The 27,183-nt window shown below is 43.6% G+C and overlaps 1 protein-coding gene and 1 pseudogene across 2 annotated transcripts in view; both read right to left on the bottom strand.

The window, feature by feature from the left end:
* Nucleotides 1-2,933: 2,933 nt before the first annotated feature.
* LOC146176206 (histone-lysine N-methyltransferase SMYD3-like) overlaps nucleotides 2,934-27,183 on the bottom strand; it is a 45,977-nt gene continuing 21,727 nt past the window's right edge. For both annotated transcript variants that reach the window (XM_084582522.1, XM_084582524.1), the window contains 5 exons: nucleotides 24,962-25,066; nucleotides 20,636-20,714; nucleotides 17,307-17,493; nucleotides 11,361-11,469; nucleotides 2,934-7,599 (listed from right to left, as the gene is read on the bottom strand). In XM_084582522.1, the coding sequence (XP_084438648.1) occupies nucleotides 7,444-7,599; nucleotides 11,361-11,469; nucleotides 17,307-17,493; nucleotides 20,636-20,714; nucleotides 24,962-25,066 (636 nt within the window). In that variant the 3' untranslated portion in view covers nucleotides 2,934-7,443. The remainder of the gene's footprint in view (nucleotides 7,600-11,360; nucleotides 11,470-17,306; nucleotides 17,494-20,635; nucleotides 20,715-24,961; nucleotides 25,067-27,183) is intronic.
* On the bottom strand, nucleotides 26,030-26,740 carry LOC146176207 (uncharacterized; annotated as a pseudogene).

Consider the following 27,183-nt stretch of genomic DNA (forward strand, 5'->3'; position numbering starts at 1 on the left):
GGGGTCCATCCTGAGTGCAGGTACTCGGCAGCCTGCCGTCGAATGCAATAGGCTCCTTGGCAGATCAGCTGTAATTACAAGGCATGACAAGAGCCAACGCCTCAGCATGAGGATGGTTGAACAAAGGCACAGAAGAAACGGTGCGAAGTGACCGATTGCGCCCACTGGCGATTCTTCTTCCATCAAATATAATGCAATTGCTGGCATTTACGGTGTTTCGGCGATGGTTCTGAAATTCCTGAAAATAAGGCTATGTGCTAGGTGCAGCATAACAGTTCGTATGACTCCTATTTAGAATCGGCTGTGCTATTACATTAGCAAGGCAAGAGTCACTTGATCGGCATTCATTATTGCACTTTAAAAGAAAACAACCGGGCAGCGAGCAGTGAACTGCATAGAACGTTGGTGCGCAACACTGGTGTTGCACACCAACGTTCTAGCGGTGTCTGTCCCTGGGACTGGTGTCTGTCCCTGTACGGTACAATATTACAAGTGCATTACTAAATCACAATGAAAGCTACAGACTAGCCCAATAGGAAACCAAGCAACTATTGGAAGGGCACTCAAGCTCATCTTCGGGGTATATGGCACGATGGATCTTTAAACATTAAGCGTGACATCGTTAGACAACTGCTGCTTACTGGCACTCTGCTATTCCTAGTTCGTGTACATGTACTTTGATACTCGCCTAATCTTTCATTCCTGCCTCTTACTGTCCCACACATACCCCTTAGCACACATAGGATAGCACATTATGTGAGACATACATAAATCCTCGCTGACAGGACGTGCATTTACATGTGGTTTCGTTTCACAGAGAAAGTTTCACAGCTTGAGGCTTGATTTTCACGAGCTCTCATTATTAAGCTCGTGAAAGCCCGGGGCACAATGAATGGCCGTTGAGTTGTGTGACGTTACGAGGTCATGTTACACGGCAGAATTGTTAGGCGCTGTCAATTCAAGCTTTGAGATGAAAGGGCAAGATCGGAGTCCAGGCCCTAGGCTTACTCCCTTCTCCTGGACTCCGATCTTCATGTGGTTTCGTTCTCGGCGAAACAAAATCGCATGTAAATACACACACCGGTAATTTGTTGAATAAGTGCTCCGGCCCTAAGCATCCTGCTGTCACAATGCGATCAGTGGTATAACTTATGAGCTTCAATTTTCGTTTCACTAATTTTTTGGTTGCACCTGCTTTTTTCCAGGTCTTGGGCAGCAAGGCAGACTTGTCGCACCTTTTTTTTTTTTCTTTTTTGTGCAGCGACAGTCAAGGGTATATGGCAGATTTTTGTTTTTGTTTGAAATAAAGTGTGTTGTCCTGTTTGCATCTCTGCATCCGTTTATTTAAAAAGCAGCAGGCCGCACACGCAAATACAAAATCGCTTTTGAGAGCGGAAGGCTGTTCAAGGTTTTATGTACGCCTTTTTTTTTTCTATGGCTGCAGTTTGTCTCAATGATGTGTGTCAGACTACAAACTCTGCATGTGGCATGCGTCGGAGGTAGTTTTTTGAAACCAGAAATGTTTTGTGAATGATTGATGCTTGTCTGCAGCTTTGTTATGAGCTTTCCTGGAGCACACAATCATGAAATTCTTCCTGAAGGTAGTTGTACACTAAAATGCAATAAGCAGAGCAGCCTGAAAGTGGTTTCTCGGCGACGGTACAAGAATTCTCTTCACCGCTGCACTGAGCTTAAGCAGCTTTGCTGCATACTAGAATCTCAAGGACAAGATTCGGGCAGTTTTTTCATCCAGAGGCATTTCATTTCATTTTATTACTCTCAAGGCCGGTCAGGCGTTACAGAGGAGTGGGGAAATAAAAAATAAAAGGAAACAAATAAACAGTTACAATTCATAAGCATTAACAGTATCCTTCAATTTTTCAGTCCTAAAAGTCCTAAAAAAAATTTTGAAAAAAAGTCCAAGGCAGTTCTGGGGACGAAGGAATTGTATTGGACAGTCCTGCAATGTTCGTATGGCGAACAGAAAAAGACATTCTTTGTGAATTCAGGCTGAGTCTTAGGCTGCATACCGCTTATTTGACTGATTTGCAAGGCATTGTGGAGTGCTTCATAGACCTCGTGCTCCAGGAACTGAAGATGCAGGCACTTACCACCTTTTCCTGTTGTGCCTGCTATTTTGTGTACCCTTTCTATGTCATTTTTATTTGCGCTACACACTGTCGTGTATCACCGTTACTGACTAGCCCAAGTTATCACCCTAGTGTTATCACGCTCCAAAGTAATCCAAAACATGTTGCCTGCCATGACAGAAATGGTGAAGCCATCGCACACGTTGTAGTGAAAGGCTTAAGAGTTACTTCGACTACTTGTTCCTTGGAAAGCCACCGACCCGCTGGCCTCATGCAACCTATGTGAACAAAATTAAGCTTGTCGTCTGTACAGTCATGGTCTCTCCACATTTGTTGCCGTTCCTTATTCCTGTGAATATGCTTCTGGTTCTATATAAATCTTCTAAGAAGGAACATGGTTCAGTTGTTTGTCCACCTTTCTCCGTTGGATATGCCACGTCTCCACCAGGCCGTGGCCAGGAAATTCCAGGCCACGTCTCCACCGCAACAATGACTGTGCCCCTGACTGCAGCGCTCTGCTTTTTCCTAGTGGCAGTCACGAGCAGAGGGCCACTCCTCTCAATGAGCAGCACATGACATTCTTTCACGCCTCCCCTTCTAGGCACCCAACCAAGGTTTAACCGAAAAAAAGTCTACGGGTTTAAGTGTTAAAGCACTGCTAGTCATTTCTTTATATATCCTCGTTTTTTTGAAGGCATCCTCTTATTTCTTAACGAATTTTTTTTTTTACACTGATGACTGCCAAGAATTACTGCTTGTAACCCCCCCCCCCCCCCCCCCCACTCCTTAAAATTTAGTCACATTTTCTAATTTCAGGAAACCCAATCCCTGCTGCAACTGGTGCTAACAAATGACTTTGAATTGAATTGAACTTTACTTCAAAACAAAAGGACGTTGCAAGAATGTTTTGAAAGATTATAGTGATAAGGATTCATCAAGGGGGGATGCGGGTCTCAAGGTCAACTTTTACTGCACCAATTTCTATGAAACTTTCAGGGATGGCTTCATCCATTTGACGCCTGCGAACTGCTTAAAGGGCAACTCCGGGAATTTTTTGACCGTACTAAAGTGTACTAGAAGAGGGCAGAGGGCTCATTGGCACCCGTTCCCCGACGCCGTTCATATCAAGTACGAGAGGCAGCGCCACGCGGCGACACGCAGTTATGTGCATGTTGCTTAAATTCTTGTACCTATTTTAATGGAGCTAACGGCCGACGGACTATCGGCACATGATCTATCTGCAATGACATTCTACGCAATGAGCAATATGTGTGACCTGATGGAAGCATCTGGTATCAAAATTTCATGTTTTTGTTCATGTTTTTGCGTCGACTTTTGCGTGCTGCCGAACTTCTTGCACGTCAACAAGAAATACAAAGCGCGGCAGTGATGGTACTTTGAACCATTTACGACCCTTTCATTACAGGTTTTAGCTCTATCTGGATGACGAAATCTATGCTGGTCCTTGTTGTCAACGAAAATTTTTAGCACATGCAGCCTTCCTTGAATGTTCTTTTGAATAACAAAATTTAAATATGTGCCAAATAATCGAGTGTGCAGTGAAACCAGAATGTGCATGCTTCTATTTTACCTTCTTTCACGCCCTCTTAGCACATTGGCTTAGCTGATTAATATATGCAGCGTGAAATGAGGAGCTTAGCAAAAGTAAATCATTGCCAGACCTCGAAAAAATTATCACTTATTCATTCATATCGTGAGCAACGGGTCAGCTTAGGATTATTTGCTTTTTCTCCCTTATACATCTTCTTAGAGTTTAACCCTTTAACATAAAAGCGTAGCCGAGCGATTACATGAAAGCTGATTATCTTGGCATAAAAGTAGATACATGCACGAGCGAGCCAAGCAGCCAACCTCTCGCCCCAGATTTTTTTTTTTGCTTTCACAACTGTCAGCACATACTGGAGTTTGTATATTATTATCTGAGCTGACTTCTAGCAACTAAGACAGTGATGCATATTCTTCGTCCATTCTTTCCGCAACTCTCCGTTTCTCGGGACTGCAAATAATATATTTAGGGCACCCTCGACGTGAACGTAACCCGTCCTCTTCCCTGATGTGTAGCAATGGTTTTTTCGACATTGCACGCTAAACAAATTTACGTGAAGTCTTTGCCACATTCACTATGAGTGCCTTTTTTTTCATTTTGCAGAAAAACTAAATTTCATAGACAAAACGCGAGAAGCAGGGCGTTTAAGAAAACGCGATAACAGCACACACGCATAGGTTTCAGCACTACAGTGAACTTGACATCAGCGCCGCGACGCGACCCCTCGAAGAAACAAAATTCGTTGACATTTGTGACGCCACCGCTAGCGTTCTTAGGAAATCAGTGGTAAATCACTGTGTTGTTTTCCGTAGGATAACTCGTGCCGCCAACAACACCACACTAGCTACGACCCATTTGCGCAAAAGAATGCATTAAAGTGTAAGCTGAAACTAAAAGACAGTGAGACGGTGATTTCAAAATCTATGCTGTTTGCAAGCAAGCTATCGGCAGTATCTGCGACGTGCCAGGCTGTTTCTGAGTAACGCTGCCGTCGCCCTGCCCCGTACCAGTAGCACCTCATAGGACCATACAGGCGATGCCACACCATACAAGCCGCGCCCAGTAGGGCCGTTGCTTTGTTGCCGTCGTCTGCTCGAAAACCCCCACACGGTGACGTCATCAAGTGCAGTGTTGGAATTTCTCTCTGGCAGTGCGAGTCTCGGGTCCCGGAGCGCTATATTTAAAATTACTTTGCGGGAAAACTAAAGCGTCCTCAACAGTATTTTTTGAAAGACGCAATATTGACGTTGAGAAGAACATCTGATGCAAATTTCGTTGATATCTGTGAGCACTGAAAAATTGCCTGAGTTGACCTTTAACCTCATCCGCCCACCTAACTTTCTGTCGACCCCTGCCATGCTTTCCTTCCCTTGGAATCCAGTTTGTTACCCTAAGCGACCATCGGTTATCCTCTCTTTGCACTACATGACCTGCCCAAGCCCATTTCTTCTTCTTTATTTCCACTACAATGTCATTAACTCTAATTACTTCTCTGACCCACTCTGCACACTTCCTATTTCTTAACGTTACCCCTACCATTTTTCGTTCCATAGGCCTCTGCGTTGTTTTCAACTTAAGTAGAACCCTCTTGGTTAGCTTCCACGTTTCAGCCCCATAAGTGAGTACAGGTAAGATGCAACTATTGTATACTTTCCTCTTGAGAGATACGGTAGCTGCTAGTCATAATCTGCAAACACTTGTCAAATGCGCGCCATTCCAATCTTATTCTCGTAGTTATTTCCCTTTCATGGTCTGGATCTGCGGTTACTACCTGTCCAAAGTAGACATAGTATTCGCCTACCCCTTTCATTGCTTCGCTACCTATTGTGAAATGCTGTTCCTTCCCGAGGCTGTTGAGTATTACCTTAGTCTTCTGCAGATTGGTTTTCGAGCCTATCTTTCTACTTTTCCTGTCCATGCCATCAATCATTCTTTACAATTCATCCGCTGAGTTACTTAGCAAGACGATATCACCAGCGAATCGCAGATTATTGAGATATTCTCCATCTACCCTTATCCTTAACTGATCTCATTCCAAGTCTCTGAATACTTCCTCTAAGCAATCTGTGAATAGTAATGAGGAGATAGTGTCTCCTTGCCTTATCTTGTTCCCAACAAAATTTTAGTTCTGAAACCACCTTGAAAGCAGCCTTTGGCAGAAGAGTTTGGAAATGGTAGTTTTCCTAATGGTTGTGCTGTTGTAAAAAGTGCAAACTAAGAAAAAAGAGTTCTGAAGTTTCAGAACACGCTATTCAAGTTTAGAGCCGAAATTCATATTTCAAAGTGGTTTGGTGCATATAATGCGCTATCCTTTTCAACATGACGCCGCTCTGTGGCAATTGCTTCGAGTTTTTCTCAGCTTTACAACTGTCCGGCGCCCTTGCCTGCACTCATGAAATTCTTTGCTTGGCTGGTTGCTCAGCACGCATCTTCATTTAGGCTCCCTATTCTATCTCCAACTTGTCAAGCACTTTGGCCAGCCAGGCTCCCAGTGGTGCGTGACTGCAAGTGGCACGATCAAAAATGGAGCTGCTTTTTATGCAAGGTGCGACGTAAACATAGCTGATTACTTTTCAGTCAAGAGATGGGAAGCTAAAGTGTTGTTCAGTTTAATGTTACCACTAGAAATTTCCCATTCAATGGGGTTATCACAACTCTTACTTTTGCATCTCCATTACTATGAGATTTGTGAATTTTTTTATGGTTGTGTAAGTAAACACTGCTGACCTACAGGTTAGCTGAAGCCTTGTTTTTATTTTCCTTGTTTCCTACTTGCAGCCCATCAATCTTTGACCATTCCAGTGTCCCAAATGCACATGCAGTTTAAAAAGGCCTCAAACTGCTGCTAAGAGCTGCAGAAAACATCACCTGCGACAGTGTTGAAGGTGTAAGTTGTGCCTGCATTGTTTTAATTCTTATTTAGGTAGAAGCGCAGTAAAGCCTCATTAATTCAAAGGCATTGTTATTGCGAAAAATATTCACCGCTAAAATGAGCTGTGCACACTACATCGCCGTCCCGCCAACACGCCTGGTTTCGTGGTTTCCGGTGAGATAGCACTGCAGTGAGTGTGCAGTTTCAAGCAATGAATGATAAAACACATTACAATGCCAGCAGTAGTCAGCAGTGAAATGGCGCTCCATCCTGCCTTCCACGCTTGAGCGCAGACGAAATGGCTTGTGGCAAATCTGTATGGCCATATAGTTTTGGTATAGTGTACTTACTCCATTTCATAGATCAGGTGCAACGCTCCCAAAGCTAGCGCTCTTTGTTGCGCAACCTGCATTCACGATATAAAATAGTGCATTGCTTGTGGTGAGCGAAAAATACCAAATGCTTTGCCAGCAGGCTTCATGGATAATACATTTGTCATCAGCGAGACAAAAACCGCTCTTATTGCGAGCGAATCGATCGAGATCTGTGATTTTGTATTTTACATTTGTCGCCTTTTTCAATTTCACATTTTCGCTGTCCCCTCAACCCTGGCCACCGTGTTTACTCTTTTCGGCTCCCTTTCACTTTCGAGAAAATGGTGTCCAGCTCAGCAGCCCCGGCCACCTTTCCTGTACGCATTTTCTCCAAGGTTCGTATGTTACTCGGGAATATTGATAAGGTGCGTTATATAGTTTTATTTAACATTTTCTATATGCATATTATGTATATAAATGCACATAAATCTTTGGCAGTCTTGTGTCGACTGAATGAAATCAACCCAGTCAGCAGGAGTGTGTAAATGATGGAATAAGAAGTTCTCGAGTATTCTCGAGCCGTGGCGGGGCACTCTGCACTTATGGAATTGAGATTCTATGTTCCTGCGGTTTAACACTGAACCCATCTACTCTTCCTGGATTTTCAAATTCAAACTTGCAGTGACTGTATGCTTCTGTGACATCCATGTAGAGTGGGTGAGAACGTCCATGGCTGATGGTCAGAGCAGCTACAGCCTGCGAACAACCCCATAATCACACATAGTTAATATACTCCCCACAATCTCATGAACCACAAATAATAAACAATTTTCTACTTTAACCCAGACTAGGACAGATATTCACGTTCTTAACACATTTTTCCAGAAAGTTCACACGCAAGATAGCCTATGCTGTTAGCACTGAAATCAACACCAGAAAAAAAAAAAAAGGTAGCGCCACCTTTTCAAAAAATAGGCTTATTAAACCGCGAGTTTCAATACGCCGCTATTATTACAGAGAATGCTGATCGTTTTAGTTCTCGGCGCATGCTGAATGGCGCGTTTTGTTAGAAATGCAGATCTCAAAGCAGCTATCTGTCGAACTTTCCATGGTGGCATATCGGTAATTCTTGTTCTCCCATTTTGGTTCAGCAGATTGCACTCGTCAAGATGAACTTGCTAAAGGCAGATCCTTCGATAAGGTTGATAATAAGAGACCATCTGGTCGATTCCCGTCGAGTTCAATGTGGAAAAAAAAAAACCTCAAGACGAACTGTTTCGAGTGCGCTTCAGTTACGAGAAACTTTCGCAGTCAAACCTTGCCTACCCTGTGCGAAGTGTCTGTGCAGCCCTATCAGGAAACGAAAAACTATAATTCTTACTTGGTTCCAATAGTGCCCTAGGCAGCCAAGCATGTGCAGCATGCTACGTGACACCCACCACTAGGCTTTGGTAAAGTTGACTTCACTGCCTTAGAGCAACGTGGAGTGAAATACCAGCTCAATAGACCGAAGGCCACCATCAAGCACACCCAAAATTTGCTTCGTCAATCGGTTTCGGAGCACCAGCGCAGCCAGCAGGTGCGCAAGGCCACAAGGCCGACCTGTCTTTAATCATGAAAAGTGATCGAACAGTGTTTTTAAGAGAAGTGTTACTAATACGCAGGTTTCATAAACATGAACGATAGTGCTATACTTTTGCATAAGATTCTTGAGCACACGTTATAATTCTTCGACATAAATAATTTCACGTACACACGAGCTCGACTGCAATTAGAATTAGGTAGGATTAAAGCGATCGCAGCAAGAACAGCACGTGAGTGTACTTGTGCTTCTGCTTCACCTCTGCTCTCTATTACTGCTTTCTTCTGTTGGCAGCCGCTCCAGCAGTCAACTGCGAGTGAAAATCACTACAGCCACAGAGACTAGCAATCTATCGAGAAGCCCGGTGCGTTTGCAGGAAATTAAGAAAAAACGAAAAATGCAGATGATTGCATAAGACTTTTTCACGCGATTAGATAGCAACAAACTTTCACTTGCTTTTCAATGTCTTCAGCTACTTTGTTCCCCAGCTTTTTCTTTTCTTTGTTTTGTTTGCGATCTCGTGAGGAAAGCGACAGGGAGGTCCTACTGTGTCTCTCAAAGTTGCAGTTGGTCTGGCAACTGGCTGGTAATGTAGGGAATGTCACTCGTCAGAGGAATGCTTATAACAACTTTTCGAAATTCTGAAACGAGAAAATTCTAAATACCGGTTCGTTTGAAAAATTCCGGGATTTTGAAACTTGCAAGCCGTTTTCCCCACATAATTAAGCAGGTAGCGTTTGCTGACCAGATTGTTTGGTGATTTTGGTTGCGGCATCCAAGAGTTCATGCACAGGTGAACGCATGCCGGTTAAGCACCACTTCGCCTCAAAGTAGCTGAAATATACCGTGTGTGGCTCCAAACCTTACTGTGTGAGTCTTACCAATTGCACAGCGCACAAACTTAACAAACTTCTGACCTAAACCAAAGTGCAGCATTTTGAGAGCATATTCTTCATTAAACTCTTCGATACTACATGCAGTGATGGTAAGCTCAATTAAGGGTGATCTACACCAGCGAGCAGCAAAGGAATTTGCCCATCACTGTGTCATATCAAAGGTTACGTAGAAATGTGTCACACAGACGTTCACTAACCGAAACGCTTGCGACTACACTTAGAAAATTTCTGGCTAGCTTTCCACCTTTTGCTTCTTTTTCATACGATCCAACGAGCAGCTAAGTACAAATATTTCTAGCAGTCCAATTGATCACACCAGGCACACTGCTTCTCCAGGCCCCACATTATCATTACTGCTCAAAGCTTTTATTTTGGCGAAAGCCATCACTTTTATCACGATGGTGTGACAAGTCTAATTTGAGAAACGCTATCCAAAATTATTGATTAGAACCCAACGTTTCGAGACCAACTGGGTCTTTTCCTCAGGGGAGACTAAAGTTCGAGGCCCGCAGTAGCAAGCAGCGGCCTTTGCTTCCCCTTTCCCAACACATGGTAGAGTCCAAATATGTATGCGGAGTATAGCGTCCCCGGTTTCCTATTCACTGCTGAAGCTGTCAGGCGGATGAACCACAACTCAATGCGATGTCTTTTGAAAGGATTGATTTCTACAGCAAGGACGCTCACCTCCTCTTACAACACAAAAATGACGTCTGGCAAATGAACTCTGAAAGCAGCCCCCTCGCCAAGCACTGCGAACGCGCCGACCACAAAATCGCCTCTGAGGAGGTGAACGTCCTTGTCGTGGAAACCAACCCTTTCAAACGACGTCATGTTGAGTCGTGGTTCATCCGGCTGACAGCTGCAGCAGTGAATAGGAAATCGGGGACGCTACCCTCCGTGTACACAAATGGACTCCGCCACGTGTTGGGAAAGGGGAAGCAAAGGCCGCTGCTTGCTACTGCGGGCCTCAAACTTTAGTCGCCCCTGAGGAAGGGACCGAGTTGGTCTCGAAACGTCGGGTTTTAAAAAATATTTTTAGTTGGTAATAGTGTTCTTCAATCTTTTGTTTCAAGTACCCAACCAGGCAGAGTTCCGCTGAAGATGTTCTCGTTCAAGTCTCATTTGACAAACAATGGCACAGTTGGCACAGGAGTGGAAGCACTGTAGAGAGTGTACACACAGGCGCTTAATAATAATAATAATAATAATAATAATTGGTTCACTGGAAAGGAAAGGCTCAGTATATGTCACATTTGTTCTGTGGAGACCTGAACCATGCCTTAGGGGAATGGAGGAAGGTGGGAGTGAAAGGGGTGCCGTGGTGGAGGGCTCCAGAGTAATTTGTCAATATTCTGTTGAATCTTTGTCCTCTTGCTTCACATTGAAAACAACTTGCTAATCCTGTATCAACCGGTGCAGTTTTCTACCATGATGGGTCAGGATTCAATCTGGACTATGGACAGGCATTCCAATTTGCAGGCTTTTGTGCATACAGTTTATTTTGAAACAATATCAGACTTTTTTCAGTGAGTTCATCTCTCCATACCAAGACGAAACAATTGAGATTTTCAGATCTGTACACGGCTTGGAAAAGACCCTACACTTTCAAATCAAGTCCCTGCGGCCTCTGAACAGGCATTTCATGGTAGCCACAACAGTGCTGTTAAATGGTGACCCCAAAAGTTTACTGTTAAATGATGACCTCATCTTCGTTGAATGCAAAGTTAGCGGCAAAGATGTGTTGCAAGCAGCTGAATAATGTTTAGCACTAATCTTTGTCATTTAGCTTCAATTTTGGATAGTAAGACAACCAGATTAGTTCAATGTATTATTTTAACCAATACAACGGCATTAAAATGAATAAGTTTTCACTAATTTAAAAATAAGTTCTACATTTTCTAACCCAATCAGATGGCACGAGGCCCCTTTGAGCTGAGCATAGGCCAAAACTGAGATTAGGCTCGAACAACATACAAGCAACATTTGGCAAAATAAAAAGCTGCTTGTTTTATTCCATGTGAAGCTTTTGGGCAGCTTACCTTCTCAAAGTACTCCATGGCTTTCTCAAGTTGGACTGTGAAATGGTAGAGCTTGGCTATGCTGCATAACAGCACAGTATAGACGGGACTGTACGGTCCATAACACTCTCTGCAAAATAAACAACAGCAGTAGGAGCAACAGTGTAAATCATTTGAACATATTACTAAAGAATAGTACTTTAGTCATAGACAACTTCGTACAGGCTCCAACCGGCATTTTTATACTGGCGATTTCCAGGTGATGAAAGTTTGCTACTGCTACAATACACCGTTGTGAAAGTCTAGGACCATGATAAAAACAACAGTGAGATTCCACTCAACTACACACTCAATCGGAGACGAGTTCTATCTGGTGTGAACTGTCCAAATTTCAACGATTTCAGGCGAGATTTGTTGTCTCTACGATCAATTTCCTGTGGCCAAACTTGACCTAGGGAGATAGGCCTAATGGCTTTTAGTCGATCTTTCTTCCGAGTTAACACCCATTACATCACAGATCAGTACTCAGAATATACTGAAAATGAAATTAAAAAATGCACCTGAATTAACCATTCACACGGTTTTACCGGTATCAAATTAACCATTCACGCGGTTTTACCAGTATCAAATTATTTTCAGCAGCAGAGATAACAAAAGCGGTTTAGTGCAGTAATTACGAATTAGTAAAATATACTCCAAAATGCTGACAGGGGAGAATTTTAACGAAGCTGAACTGCAAAACAAAAGCACAATGGATAAACTATGCATCTAGCACCCACAGGAAGTGCCCTCTACTGACACAGTCTCCGCACATATGCAAGCATGCACACACATGCACACACAAACGCACACATCATACAAGGAACCCACCCTCAAGTTTGACTACGTGACTCCAGCGCGCACTACAACCCAAGAGACGAAATTCAGTGGTGCTCGCTGGGCCCGACAGTGCCTTGACTGACCGTGCAATTCTGTTTGCACCCGTTGCACTTGTTTCCTGTCGACTGCGGCGCGTGCAACAGATGCCCGGCAGCGGCACAGCACGCCGATTATGTTCTTCGGTGGGCAGTTTTGTGATGCTTGAACTGTGTCGTGGCTGCCTAAAAGCGGGGATTCGTCTCGCTTGCTTCCTTTGTGTCTTGGATTCCTCAGATGATGCATTCGCCTACTGGCTTGTGTGTTATGCACTGAAACCCTATGCAGGTGCAACGAATTGCATATGCAAGAAAAATGTCGATATAGTAGGTCACGACTTTACAGCTGTAACTGGGAAGTAATCAGATTGATACACTGCCTGCGGCCAAAAGAAAGAGTACACCAGTGGTCCTTCACCGTACAGTTTGCACCTACTTGACTCCTGTAAACACATGGGGTAGCAAGCAGCACAGCTTTGCAGTTTACAACCCCTGCACTTTATAGGTCTTGATGTGACCGCACAAAAGCGGTGCCGCATTAACCATATGCAAGCAATGTCACGGTAGTAGTTTTTGAGATCAACGACCCCAAAAACGACTGTAGCGGGCGGGCAAAGCCGCTTTGATTGGACCCAAGATCAGTTGACATTTGTTAGAGCACCCCATATGTTAAATACGCTAACCACGAATATAAATTAAAGCAGCATGCACCGGCTAAGACTACAAGAGAGCCAGGTGCCGAGTAAGGTGTCGGCTTCAGGAACTAGGGCACAGACAGGGCGGGTTTCGCTTAAGTAGAGACGGACCGTAATTTACAGAGAACTTAACAGCTTTATGATGAGCACTGGAATGAAGAACTTCCAGCCTTGTTCTTAAAGGGGTTTCCTGTGCACCTGTCTCTGGGTGGAGAATTTACTTTTTTCATAATGCCTAATCAGTAATCAGGCATTATGTGCAAGCGGCATTAAAGAAACACTTAACAGAGACATCCTCAGTGTACTGACTCCTCTTCCGGCAGGATGCCGACCTGGGAACAATGATGATGGGCTCGCAAATAAATATGGTTGCTGTTCAAGATCGGTCATATCGCGTCGCCCACGCAACTTAATTGTTGCACAGGGATGTGGAGGAGGAGAAGAGGTGCCCTTTTAAAGCTGCAAACACGCTGCTGTCATTGTGTGTGATTCCAGAGGCGCAGCTTTGCCCAGTCGTCAGTCAGTTAACTGGTGCAGCCAACTCCACGAAAACAAAAATGGGCACATTATTATACTGATACTCATCGTTACACGGCAACATAGTCTTCAGTCAATCTGGTCCAAGCTTAACAGGAAACTTTTTATTGCGAAAGCAATACCACTCTAGGTTTTGAGCCTTCAGTGTGGCGCGGCCGCACCCACGTGACGCTGTGATGTCACACCCAACGTGACACTAGGGTGAGAGCTGGGCTACCAACTCAAGCGGTCGGCGCAGCGCGGTCGCAGCCGCGGCGCAGCGTGTGACGTCACACCCCACGTGACACAAAACCAAGATGGTCTGACAGGAGCTGCCAACTTGGGTCTCTTGTTTCACATGGGACGGTTATGTCAGATTCAGCCTGCTAGGACCCTGGCATTCACGTTACCCCTATATGCCACTAAGGCAAGTTCATGCTAAAGCGGGGCTTTATATGTGGGCTGAGGAAGAAGAAAAAGAAAAGAAAAAGAATGCTCGGTCACTCGCAGCTGACGCTTTCGCTCAATATTTGGTTCAGCAGCATTGAGCCCTTGTAATTTTTTGCTGATACTATCGAATTAAGATGCCGCACCCCGAGTTGTTCATACAGCGTGAACTCAAGTGGTCGTGCACATCGAGTTTTCTCAGGCCAGCGGACGCCCAACTCACTACCGCTCTCTTAATGCGGACAAATGGTAGAAATGTCCCTCCCAAATTTCAGCCACCTGTGTTCATTCACATGCAGTGACATCACAAAATGCGTTTTCATTTTTCGGCCACATCACAAAGCGCCAAGAGCCAGTCAGGGACGTTCGGGTCAGCAGCCTGGAGCCAAAGCGAATAAAGCACTGTAGAAACAAAAAACAAAAAGTAACAGACTAATGCAACCAGACACGAACACCGCAGAAACAAGCAATGAGAGCCAAGCAAGTATAGTATGAAGATATGAAAAAGAGAAACACATTCGTGCCACAAATTTGTTTAGGGTAGCCTTTTAATTTTCACTTCGTATAGCACGTGATTACTCTCTCACAAAAAAATGGCTGAAGAGATAAGCACAAAATACAGTAAAACCCACTTATCACACTATAGAAGTGCCATCGAAATATCATTGTTATAACCAGGTTAGGCTGAAAAAACAAAGAAAACATTATAAACTACACATTTCATGAGGACGAGGCAGCTTACACTTTCTATATTGTAGCGGGAAGAAACTAATAATTCATAAGTGTCTGCTTCATGGCTATCTGGCCGACATCTTTCTGCAGGGCATCCAACTGCTGAACATAGTGCAGTGGAAGGCTCTTAGCAAGAAAAAAGTCCTGCAAAGCCTCCTGGTGACACGCGACCTGCGCAGGTTACAGTTGATTATCGTCGTCGCTACTATAACCGTCCTCCATGCCAGTGACTGCTGCGACAATAACCTCGTCTCTCAGCTCTTCATCTGTTGAGACTGTATCGTCGGCACGTAAAAATTCCTCATGTCCTGACGCGTCCCTGCCACTACCGCTCACTGTGGACCGAAGTTCGGTCATCGCTGTGTCCTGCAGGAGCTTCGCGACCTTCAGCGTCGCTGGCATCCCCAGCAAAGCCCGCCTGCCTTCCTGAAACTGTTCATGGTGGTGGAGGAGCTTACTTCTGCACATGCTCCAAAAATGAACCGCACTGCCGTCAGGAGTGAGGCCTTCAAGTCGTGACGGTCGGCGTTCTCGGACACAAATGTCAAGGTTCAGTGCGAGCCTGCTCAAAACACGTCGGCGATACAGTGCCTTGAAGCAAGCAATCCCATCTGCATCCATAGGCTGCAAGCCTGCAGTGGTGTTAGGTGGGAGGAGGAAAAGAGAATTTCGACGTGCGAGAGCTTCTGAACTGTTTGGTGCCCGCAGCCAGTGCTCGTCATGCGGAGCTGGTAATCAGACTAGGTGGCGAGGATGTGGAGAGGAGGTGACGCGGCGGCGGCAAAGTACAAAGCGCGGCGGTACTTTCTTCTCATCGAGGGACTTTACCAGACAACAGCTTTGGCTGCCACCTGTGAATGTCCTCAAGAACCGCAGCATTAGAATTCAGCCCTCTTTCAGCAGTCCTGCAACTAGCAGATGACATGTGCCCACATGTGCTGCAACTGCAGCTATCCTGACAACAAAATCTTTCGTTATGACTATTTTGGATGTCCTAGAGCTCCTCAAATTTTCCTGTGCGCTTTTAAGCCCTAATTATTCCAAGATGCTGCTCATTTAATTTGACCAGCGATAGCGACGTGATGCTGAAAAGAAAACGACGTCTAACACGTCACATGCCAAAAGGCAGTTTGGATGTGTGCTTGCTCCGGTTAGGTTCCCTACGAGATGAGTAGCTGTAAAGAAGCTTACATAAGAAAGCCACGTGCCTGCCTCATTCCAGTGAAAATAGACACAGTTCAAAACACATTTAAGGGGAAAGTGGGAATCGGATTATAAAAATTTCGAAAAAAGTTTACTTTAGAAAACTAAGCTTTTCGGCATCTACAATGCTCATTCTCTGTTCATAAACTTGTCACCCAAAAACAAATTCTGAGTGCTCCAAATAAATACCTGGGCTTGTTTTCTTCTTCCAAGGTTGGTTTAAGCCGATTACCATGCTCGTGAAAAGCATAACACTGCAATGGGTACACAGATTTGAATGCCGTTTGTTTTGTTATGATTGCTGACATGAATTTTGTACCCAGACAGACTCAGAGTTACAGTCTAGGCTCAAATTTTTTTATTAACCAATAATTTGGACATGATTCATTCTATAGGTTAGGATAAGGTGCATAGTATGCCCTTTAAAAAAAAAGAGCAGAAAAATTAAAAAAGAAATTAAGATTGTCTTGTTTCATACCACAGTTCTTAGCAAACATCAAAACCATTTACAGACCCATAGCCCATTTAGTTGTTGTGCTGCGCTTTTCAAGAGCAAGCAACATGTGAACAACATATAAATCGTGATAACAAAAACCCTTTAAGATACGATTGTGAAACTCTATATCGGACTGTTTGATGCTTTTTAAAGTGAATGTGCAATTTTCATTGCTTCAAATAAAAAAAAATTAGAAAGTTTGTCTCCGATTTCATCACAGGAACGAAATGGCGGTGGACACATTCCAGAAAGTTTTCAATAACTTTAGGGCGAAAGCCATAATAGCCCCGCCATGCAAAGAAGTGTCAGCCTGTAGACACTCAACAATACCCATAAGATGGTGTTGCAACAGCCGTCGTCTAGCCCCCGAAGCCGTGAATGTGATGACAGTATATGCACATAAGATATCACTGTGGCAAGGAGCCCCCCCCCCCAACCGGCGAAGGCTTCTCTTCAACCTCCGCCCCTATCTACAAAACAAAAAACAACTGCATTCTCGTAAGTTATAGGCTGCCTAGGTCTAGGCACCCGTGTATTTTTTTTTTTATTTGACCAACAACATTTGAGTGCCCTGTACAAGTTTTTTACTCAGTGCACAAGTGGCACAAGCGAAATGGCCGAACAACAAATCTCAGTACACTTTGGCATTTAAAAGGGCTGCTGGCACCAAACGTTTGTGAAATGCCATAACCATGAGGAATACAAGCTGCTGTGCATTCTGACCCAGCAGCCAGACTGAATAAACCAGTCTGGATTCGTACGTTCACCTCGCACGGTAAACCTGCTGATAACAGGATGCCTGTGCAAGACAGTGCTAGTATTTTCCCTTGCCTTCGATACAGCGACCCGCAAACTTTTGGTACTGTTTGTAGTACATTATGCAGTGTTGCACACTATGGCAGCATCCTCCTATGATTCACAGAGAGCTGCTACAAAAGTGCCAACTTTTGTTTTGCCCACATACTTGTAAACGGGCTCTTGCTCGAGGTACGGGGTCAGTGCAGCCTCGTAATCCTCCAGGTGAAGGTAGCACTTGGAAAGCAGGTCCAGGGCATGGATACGTGCGCAATCTCGCTCTGGAAGCTCATTCTGCGCCAGAAAGGCTTCCACCCACTGGTGGAGCTGTTGCACTGTTTCCTTTTGTTGCACGCCTGCGGCAGGGCAGAAGCAGCAACAGTGACACTGCTGTCGCAAGTCACTTTCCTGACACTTGAAAAGCTTTCGAGTCAGTGGTTTTAGTCGCTACTATTACGCCACCAACAATTTTTCACTGGTTAAGAGCGCAATCACAAAGGAGGCACTGCTGACGGACCTACTCTTACTCTTTCATTTCATTGCTGGCTTGGCCGATGAATGCACCAAAGCAAAAAAATGAGGGGGGAATATAACATTCAACGTGCAATCATCAGCCCTTAAGAAGCTGGCACGCACTGCTACCAAGCTCCAGTAATGATCTCAAACCCGAGCATTGAATCTTTTTTGTGCTCAGCGTTGTATGCTCCGGAAGCCACTTTTTTGGCATAGGCACTCACTGAAAGACACAAATGTTGGAAAAGTTTCCCATGCAAAAATTAAGTCATTCACCCCAGTATGGAAACAACACAGAAAAGTGAAAATTGTAGTCCAGCCCAATGTTTAGACACTTCCCATATTTTCTGTACATTACAATGTCATACACTGATAACAACAAGCAACTAAAGAGCCGTTTCCCCTAAAGGCAAGCAAGCCTTCGTCAGTGCATGTTTTGTTTCATAGCTCAAAATGCTGTTGAAATGCAAGTTTTGCTGTCATCTTGACAAAATCTTTGCGTTTTACAATTCTTCATTAGTGTCATATCTGCATTTATATTTACTCCCTAATTGTCTCTTCAGAAGCACATTTATGATAGTTTCTAGCATTTACCAATGGAAGTGTTTGAAGAGAGTTGCTTTTGTAACATCGCCAAGAAAGCACATTTTTTTTTTCTGAAGGCAAACAATTTTTTGTAGCTTGAGGTAATGGTAACCAAGAACATTGAAACTTCCAGGTGCTCTAAGCAAGAGAACAGGTTTTTGTACATTCAAGGGCCCCTATGATATTTAATTCTTTGGTGCCATACAAAATTTATTTACTCGCATTTTCATCGAGCTTTGGACTACATGAAATATAATTTAACATTACTATCTATCATAGGTATTTATTTCAAAAGCAAACCATAAAATAGCTTGTTCATTTGGCTTCATTTTGGTGTTCTGCATATTATTAAAACTAACAGACAGTTTTCAATCATAACAATGTACTAATAAACAGATATTAAATGCACATCTCTGCTGTGGTAAGAAAACAGTTAATAAGCGGTGTGTGGGATTTAACACCCCAAAGCGACTCAGGCTGTGAGGGACACCTTAATGGAGGGCTCCAAATTAATTTAGACATGCGCTGACATCGCACAGTACACAGGAACCTTTGTTATTTCATCTCCATTGAAGTGCAGCTGCCGTTCTGCTAATGATTTGTGCTAATGGTTTAAGATAATAAATCAATCCAAAGCAACCATGGGTTTATTTTTGATGGTTATTGCCAGCGTTTAGTATATGCAACTACCTATACTCCAGACAACTTTCTTGGCCACGCAGCCAAAAGCTACAGAGCCGAAACTTATCAGCTCACTGCGCAGCAGAATATAGTCCCTTCAGAAATTTCATAGACCGTGCTCTGGAATATTACATCATTATTGAAACATTCCCGTTATTATTACATCAAGGTTTGACTACAATACAAGCCAGTATACAGCGTCAGCGTAGTGCATTTTAAAATCGGCCCACTACGCCGTGTAAATGCGATGGCTGCGCCATCTGTCTAGAATTTCACGAAGCACATGTCGGCTGCTTCTGCTGCGTCTACCCACTGGTTTCTGTATGCTTTCTTGATGCGCTTGTTTGGACGCCATACGAAGCGTGAGATGTTCATTAACTGTGAATTTATGTTCGCTAAGGCCTTCAGTCGTGTAAAGAAACATATTTCTATGTCGGCAGCTCGAAATCGTAACTGAGGCCAGATACGCCAGAACTACTTGGTGTAGTAACACCACAATGAAAGCTCTGCCCCCGTAACCTTGGCTGCGTAGCTACAAATGGTTAAAAGTTGTCCATATAGCTAAATTTTAAAAATAATGAGCAATTAACAAAAGTTATGTAAATGTAGATCTTCGATTTCCAAATGCCGAACAAGCTCCTATGCAGTGCTGCACTGCACAATTTTTTACGTCGCCTCCAACTACTACAGTGAGTCCACTTATAATGATATTGAAAAACACTGAAAATACGATCGTTATAACCAATTATCGTTGTATCTAAACCGGCAGAGAAAAAAAGAAAAATGAAGAAAAAGAGAGCACACCCGCGTATCTTCCCATCCATGTAGGCTTGCCTACTTACTAGCAATGAGCAAATCGGGTTGAACAATGCTAATTATCGTAAAGAGCACCAAACATTCTATTACAGTATACATCAATAGCCACAAATAACTTTAGCATACTTAAAGAAGTTGGAAATTCGTGCTCGCTTGAGCAGCAGCTGAACCTTGACAATTGGTGTGAGCATCGCTTCCAGTAGCTTGTACACTGGCGGCAGTCCTTTTTGCGTGCACGAAACCGATTAGCGACTAGATGAACTGAAGGACATCTGAGGCCTTGATGATCATTAAACTCGTAGAGTGCGAATGTCTATTTTTTCACGATGCTTCCAACCTTGAAACCCTGCCAAAAAATCCCCATGAATCTGCCGTTTCATCTCGACAGCTATCGCGCCGTCCGTCAATGCGGTCGCCGCATTCTTTCACGGACACAGAATCGGCGATGACGATGCCGATATGGCTGCAGCAGCCCCCTTTGCGTGGCTGCGATTACGATGATGATAGTGCTCATTTTCTTCCGCTTTCGCCGCTTTCGAGTTTTCAGGTTATTGTCTTCTGAATATTTTATCTTTATTGAATATCTAGCCAAATTTCCGTGGTAAACACCTACCGGGCAGTAATAAAGCTATCGTTGTATTCGATGTACCGCTGATAATTGATCGTTATATCTTGTTTATTTTTACATAGGGGCAATAGTAAAAATGATAAATCTCAAGAATTTGATCGTTATAAGTGATATATCGCTATATCTGGTATCGTTAAAATTGGTCTGCACCGTAGCAGCCTGTCCTAGGCCTAAGGTTTCCTTTTGAAGAATGTATTGCAGCGCCATGAGGGTAACCATGGCGGCATTGCACTGAAAAAAGAAACAATTCAAAAAGTAAAGCAGTCAGTCCTCACCATTTTTCTCGAGCTCCTTTATCTTTTCTTTCACACTAGCAGTAAGTGTTGAAGACTTCTCCGTCACACAATCAGGTACCTGGGTGTTGAATGCAGAGGTTGAATTACTTAAGGCCCACAGCAATCCTTAAATTTTGGTGCCATATGCACGCACAATACAGAAAAACGACAGAACACTGACTGGTGCATTGTAGGGCAATCATATCATATAGACATAGCCCAGATATTTTCTGGACACCAGGTTCACACAAAAACCGGCAATTCCACATGTCTGTCAGAACTTCTGAGATTTAATCCTCGCATTAAAGCTGTGCCAGTGACCACCACTTGGACAATGCACTTGTAATACAGTAACGCTTCATTAACATGATTCCAGTTCACATGCGTAAAACCTAGAGAAACAAAATGACAAATAAAGTTAGTTTTTTTTTCTGGTTTAATGAAAGATACTGCACCAGGAATGCAGTGGTTTCTCATGCACTGTTCTTCACCACTGACCGCCAACTAGCCAAAACTACAGCATTAACGCTGTTTTAGTTCGTATGTTCCCATATAACATGACTTCCCAGCAAGTGTGTTCATAACTTCGCCTAATTCTGATCATGTAATAGCTTCAGCAACCAACAGTAGGAGCGGGCCAGGCTGAAGCGGCCGCTAGGGCAGCTCTTCCACGGTATATAAGTGGGATGGCCTGAAGTATCACCAGTCGTTATAAAGAGGCGGCAGTGCCAATAAATGCCTCTGAGTTGCATTCTTAAGTCACATACTTCAAAATCTGAATGAATTTTCGTGCGTTTTCTTGGGTAACAAGCTTTTCCCCGACATTTCTTGAAAAGCCTACCAACAATGCTCTACTGTATCTTAAGGGGAGATGTGCGTCGAAAAACCGAGTTTGTAGCGAACTTTTTCAGTTTTGAGTTTGACTATAAAATTATCCTTGGGCATTCAGCTGCAATTCCCCGAAAAATCAAGGCAGAATTCGAACGCAAAGTTAGTAAAAATCCCATTTTATTGAGCCACGGTAGCTTGAGAAACTGCTACTTTCCTTGGACTTTGTCAAGTTGCGAGCATCTGCCTCTCGAAAACGCGGCACCGTCCGCCATTTCCGTTTGCTCGAGGAGGTAGTGTAAGCCTTCTCACAGACAGCACCTTCCGCAGTTCCGTATTTCGACTCAATATAATTTAAAAAATGCGTTTTCAGCGCCTATGTCGAGCGCTTCTACTGGCCCTTTAAATCACGTGGTGCTCTAGCGTAGCCGCCATTGGCCGAGATCGATGCACAACTGTGGCGAAGCCTAACTTTCGCTATCGTCTGTTTCGTATTGTGCGCTGTACACATTGATTTTTCCAGCCCGTTTCTTCAATTTGTTAGAAATGAATGACGAACCGAAGCAGTGTGATTTTCGAGCCCAGAAAACTCAAACGAAGAAAGCATACCGGGGATGTTGTCGCAAGCCTCGACGGAAAACGACAGCCGAAGGCGTCACCCAATGCCAGCTAGCCCTAACCAGGGCAACGGCCACTTGGGTGAACTTGAAGCCCCGGTGAACTTTGTGAGCGCCTCAGAGGTCAAGATTTGACTTTTTGAAAATGACAGAGCAGAGAGCAGTTGCCATCCCACAAGTGCAGCGATATGTAACATCAGTGCACTTACGTTACTGGTAAGCGGGGCTGCTTGCCCAACGTGCACCCTTACGGTATGTGAGCCGCCCGAAAAACGGAAGGGCCTTTCAGCATTTCTTGAGCTCCGCTGCGAAAATAGCGAGTGCCCTGCATCGCTGCTTTCCTCTACATATACTTCATGCTGTGTTGTGCCCGGTGGACTTGCGGATGGAGCCTGTGAAAGCCGCAGCTATCGGAGTGGGAGCTCCCGAGACAGTTTCGCTATGAACATCAAGGTGATCGTAGCTGCGTGCGCGATAGGTATCGGGCACAAACAAACGTCTTGGTTTTGTGGCATTCTCGGCTTGCCGATGCTGTTGCATCATAAAACCTTTGCAGCGATCGGGAAAAAAGTTCATGCTGAGGCCATAAGAGCTGCAGCTGAAAGCGTGACCGCCAAACAGCCGAAGCCCGAGTGCACCGCCGCAACATAGTGAAAGGGCATGTCTGACGGACTCCATTTGCGAAGGCCAGGAGGGGCCAATGTATGGGGCAGGAGAATTGTAACAACATGGCTGTGTTTGAGACACACTTTTGTATCTTGTGAAGAAATTTCATGTGCTTGTGTAATGTTTTTTAAAAATACAGGCGTTTGAAACTTTCAGATGCGTTTTTCTCCATTTGCAGTTTTCGGTATTTTTGGCATTTTGTGCACAAACTTTCAAGTACTTATAATTGCTGGATTTGGATTAAATTTTGTACACAGCTGCTTCAAAGTGCGCAGAATGGGGATATTTATCTGAATTATCGCTATCTCTTCTACATTTTTTCGAAAAAGTTCAGAACTTTGACTAACAGCACCCAGAATATACACTTTTGGTGAATTTATTGTTATATAAAGGATATTGTGCATAAATTTCAAGTAGTTTTGCACACACTACTTTACCTAAGCAGCAATATGAGCTACAGCAGGCTGCTTCAAACGTAATTTTACTCCCTAAAAAAGTGTGCACAAAAAGCCCTAAATATTTTACTCTAGAGGTCTCTATTACACAAAAGCTATTCGAAATATATAAAAACTAAGACCATATTTGGAATCAGCATGAAAAACACTATCAATGAGCTGAGTTTCATCATTGTAGGTCCAAAATAAAGAAAAAACTTTTTCAAGAAGAATCTCCCTTAAAACACGTAGCATAGCAATGCACACCAGTGGCGTAGCCAGAAATTTTTTTCGAGGGGGGCTGACGTCGCTGCTCAGCCTCCTCCGTATCGAGATACCTATCACCAACCTGTCACCTCTCAACTGCGCCATAAATTGTGCATACCCGGATGGAAATATTGCGCGGAATAATAATACCGTCCGGGGCTTTCATTCCATCGACGGATGGAAATATTGCGCGGAATAATAATACCGTCCGGGGCTTTCATTCCATCGAGTGTCCTGCGCATGTATTGTTTCAGACGAAAATCATTTGTCTAATTTATCAAATGCAGAACTAAAAATTCATCATAGCTAGTTTTCCAGACGCACAATTAACATTAGTTCGAATACGGAGTCTTCCTGACGGACCGGCAGATGAAATGGTTGCTTGCACTCTCTCCAGTGTGCTTATAACTTTGATCATAATGCAGCATCTGCACTCTAACAAACTGAAGTATTATGAACAGACGAGGACTCTAAGCAGACTACTTCGACAGAGTTACCACCGGAGCATACATAGCGGCTAAAAACACCGAGAACCAGTGCGAACAAGAGGCCCGAGAGGGAGAAGACAGCGCGGCGTCAGAAGATAGAGTTTGGCCTGCGGAGGCTGTGCAGGTGGCGTCACGCTCCCTCCCAGTTTTTCTTTTTTTCTCCACGCATCCCATCTCTGCGTGCTTTGTCAGCTAATCTGATAGTATGGCTGCTCTCCTTTCTTTGATCCGATGAACAATTTCAGAAAACTAAATAAATCTTTTTTTGTTTTTATTCGCGCCGAAATCTCTTTTTTTTTAAGCGTGAAAAAGACATACTGGAGACAAAAGTCCAGATTGATTTCCGGCTCTGGTGATTGTCTGCGGTGTATGACAGTACGAAAAAATTTCGTGGGGGGCTGAAGCCCCATAAGCCCTCCCCCTGGCTACGCCCCTGATGCACACTAGTGAGCTTGAGAGCTGCTTTTAGAAACAAACAACGCAGGGACGCGTGGCATGCTTCTCTTCAGTCTACTTCGTGATGACCCAGACTGCACCAATGCGCATGGCTATGAAGTACCTTTTATTTTTGCATACCCCGTACTGCAGAGCACAATAGTACAGCAAGTAAATTTCAGAGAACATTTAGGAAGCTCACGATGAGTTACAGCACGAACAAAACACAGTGGATGGACAGGTAGACATGAAAAGGGAAGCTGTATAGGACTTCTGACTACTCAAACGCATCTACACAGAAGCACAAGATATAAAAGGAATACTGGGACCTAAAACAAAGTTGGCAACGAAAGCACATTGCCATCCTTGTAACAAGAGATTTAACATATTATACGAAAAAAAAAAAAAAAGACTGCAGTAAGCTAAACAAAAACCTAAACACCAAAGTGTGTTTCCCACTTCCTCTAGCTTTTGCAGTTGGATTGTATGGATAATATGACACAATGTGACTTTGAGAATCGGGGGAACACAAGCTGCAGTCCTGACCTTGACTACAAAATGTAGTACCAAGAACATGTGAGAAGCACGTACCATGTCGCTGCACCTTATACACGAACAGAGGAAGTAGTACTGGCTTGACAACTCCTGCATCCTCGCCTCCTTCGAAGCCAGCAGGTCGATGTAGCTTACTCTGATCTGAACGATAAAAACATTTGGCATTAAAATCGTTATGCGACCACACTAAAAATTCTCGGAAAGAATAAACATGTCGCACTTTATAAAAGTAACTAAGAAGAAAAGAGGGAAGGAGAAGATTTGATAAATTAACTGTACAACATCGTGCCACAGGCTTCACCAACATGCTATACATCCATACTACAAAATAAACACAAAATATTAATAAAAAAAGGCAGACCAGGGATGCATCATGCAAAAAAAACTTCAATGGTTAGCATAAATATTATACAAAAAAGAAGTACTGCTATATGTGGGAAGGTGGAAAATACAGAAAATCTGAGGTGTCCTAATCATAAACTGTTCATGCATCAATAAACTGCACAAAATGCTGCCAATTCGTGAAATCTCACAAGCATCTGACATTGCTCGCAACAATTTGCAGCCTTCAGTGCAAAAAGAATGGCAAGAAGAGACGAAAAAGGCTCGGACGTGATAAGCAGTAAGTTCTTGCATTATTAATTCAAAAATTCTGCAGGCATATTTTAAACCAATGCAGCATCGCAACACATTGTGACGCAGAGATTGTGAGATATTGGTGCCATGCGCATTGCCTGCATGTGCCTTCTATTGGAGTTAATAACAACTATGTCACAGAAGGAGCAAAAGGCAGACACATGGCTCCTCTGTTGGGCACCTTCAAAGCACTCAGAGCTGGAAGAAAAATCAAAATCAAAATGAGAGTAAACAGCACTCACTGCAAAACACAGTGAAAAAAAAAAAAAAAAAAAGAGATGGCAAAAAAAAAAAAGGACAACGTGAGCTTGTTGTATGCTCTTAGTTCTCAGCCCACTTAATGTACAGTGCAATAATTGTTTCATTTCAACTGTCCTCTCACTGCAAACCGTTTTATTTATTTGGATACATCCAGCATGCTCACAATTTTTTCTAGGGTTGAAAATTTTAACTTAACATTTAACTTTTAAATTTAAAATTTAATTTTTTAACTTAAATGGAACAATTATTGCTGAAATGCTGAAGACAACCGGTCCAATTTCAGCGTCAACAATCCTATTGCGTTGCCATGCTTCAGTCTCCATGCATGGCAACGCAATAGTATTCTGTTCTGAACTGTTCTGTTCATGGCAACGCATGGCAACGCAGTTGCCATGAACAGAACAGTTTTGCCAGTTTTCCGGCAGGAGCTTTTCCACCTCAGTCAAAGAGAACCATTTGCTGTAACTTGAGATGTATCCCTTCACCTGGCTCCAAAAAAATTCGATGGGGTTGAACTCGCAGTGGTACGGTGGTAGAAGCCCTTCGTGGCCATGGGTAGCTGCCAGGGTGTCGATGCGGTACACAACGCTGGGTGTGTTTACCTTTTGAGAAAGCTCCAGCAGTTCTGCTCTCACCATGTCCTTTGACCTCACAGAACACCCTCCTTTGTGAGCCAAAGCTGAATATCGGCTTTATGTGTAGACTTGGTAGGTACTTTTTCAAGAGCCACGCTATGATATGGAGCATTGTCCATGACGACAATGCTATTGGCCGGAATGTTTGGCAAAAGCTTGTCGGTGAACCACATCTCAAAGTAGCTGCCATCCATATTAGAGTGGTAGTCAGTGTGGTTGCCCTTTTTTGCTCTGAAGAAATTGGCAGCGTCTTGCATGAATCCTGTTGGACTGCTCCCAGCATGTACAAGGATTAAACAGGCCCCTTTGCCCGAAGGCGTAGCCAATCCCGCTGTTAAACCTTTCAGGAAGGCATCCCGAGATGACTTGACAGTCTTGTTCTGCTTTTCTTTTGTGTGCCCTGCATTGTCCCAATTTTCATCTAGGTAGATGATGCACCTGCAAATGCGAAACAACTGAGTGCATGCGTTAACCCTTTCCTGTCCGCGAAAAAAGTATTGGTTTTTGGGTGGTGTTATAATTTTCTTTTTAATTTTGTTTTAGCAAAGCTGGCTTGGTACAGGAGTGCATGGTACCAAATTGTAGAGGAGAAAGTTCTCTTCACAGTATTAATCACAATTAACATCTTTGTTGCGTAAGTGATGAAAAAAACTATCAGAAAAAATTGTTGCTAGAAAAAACACGCATCAAATTTTCTTCAAACCATAAAAAAATTTCATCATACAC

This window comes from Amblyomma maculatum, chromosome 10 (genome assembly GCF_055883805.1).
Source record: "Amblyomma maculatum isolate TAMU_Amacu chromosome 10, ASM5588380v1, whole genome shotgun sequence".
Lineage (NCBI taxonomy): Eukaryota > Metazoa > Arthropoda > Arachnida > Ixodida > Ixodidae > Amblyomma > Amblyomma maculatum.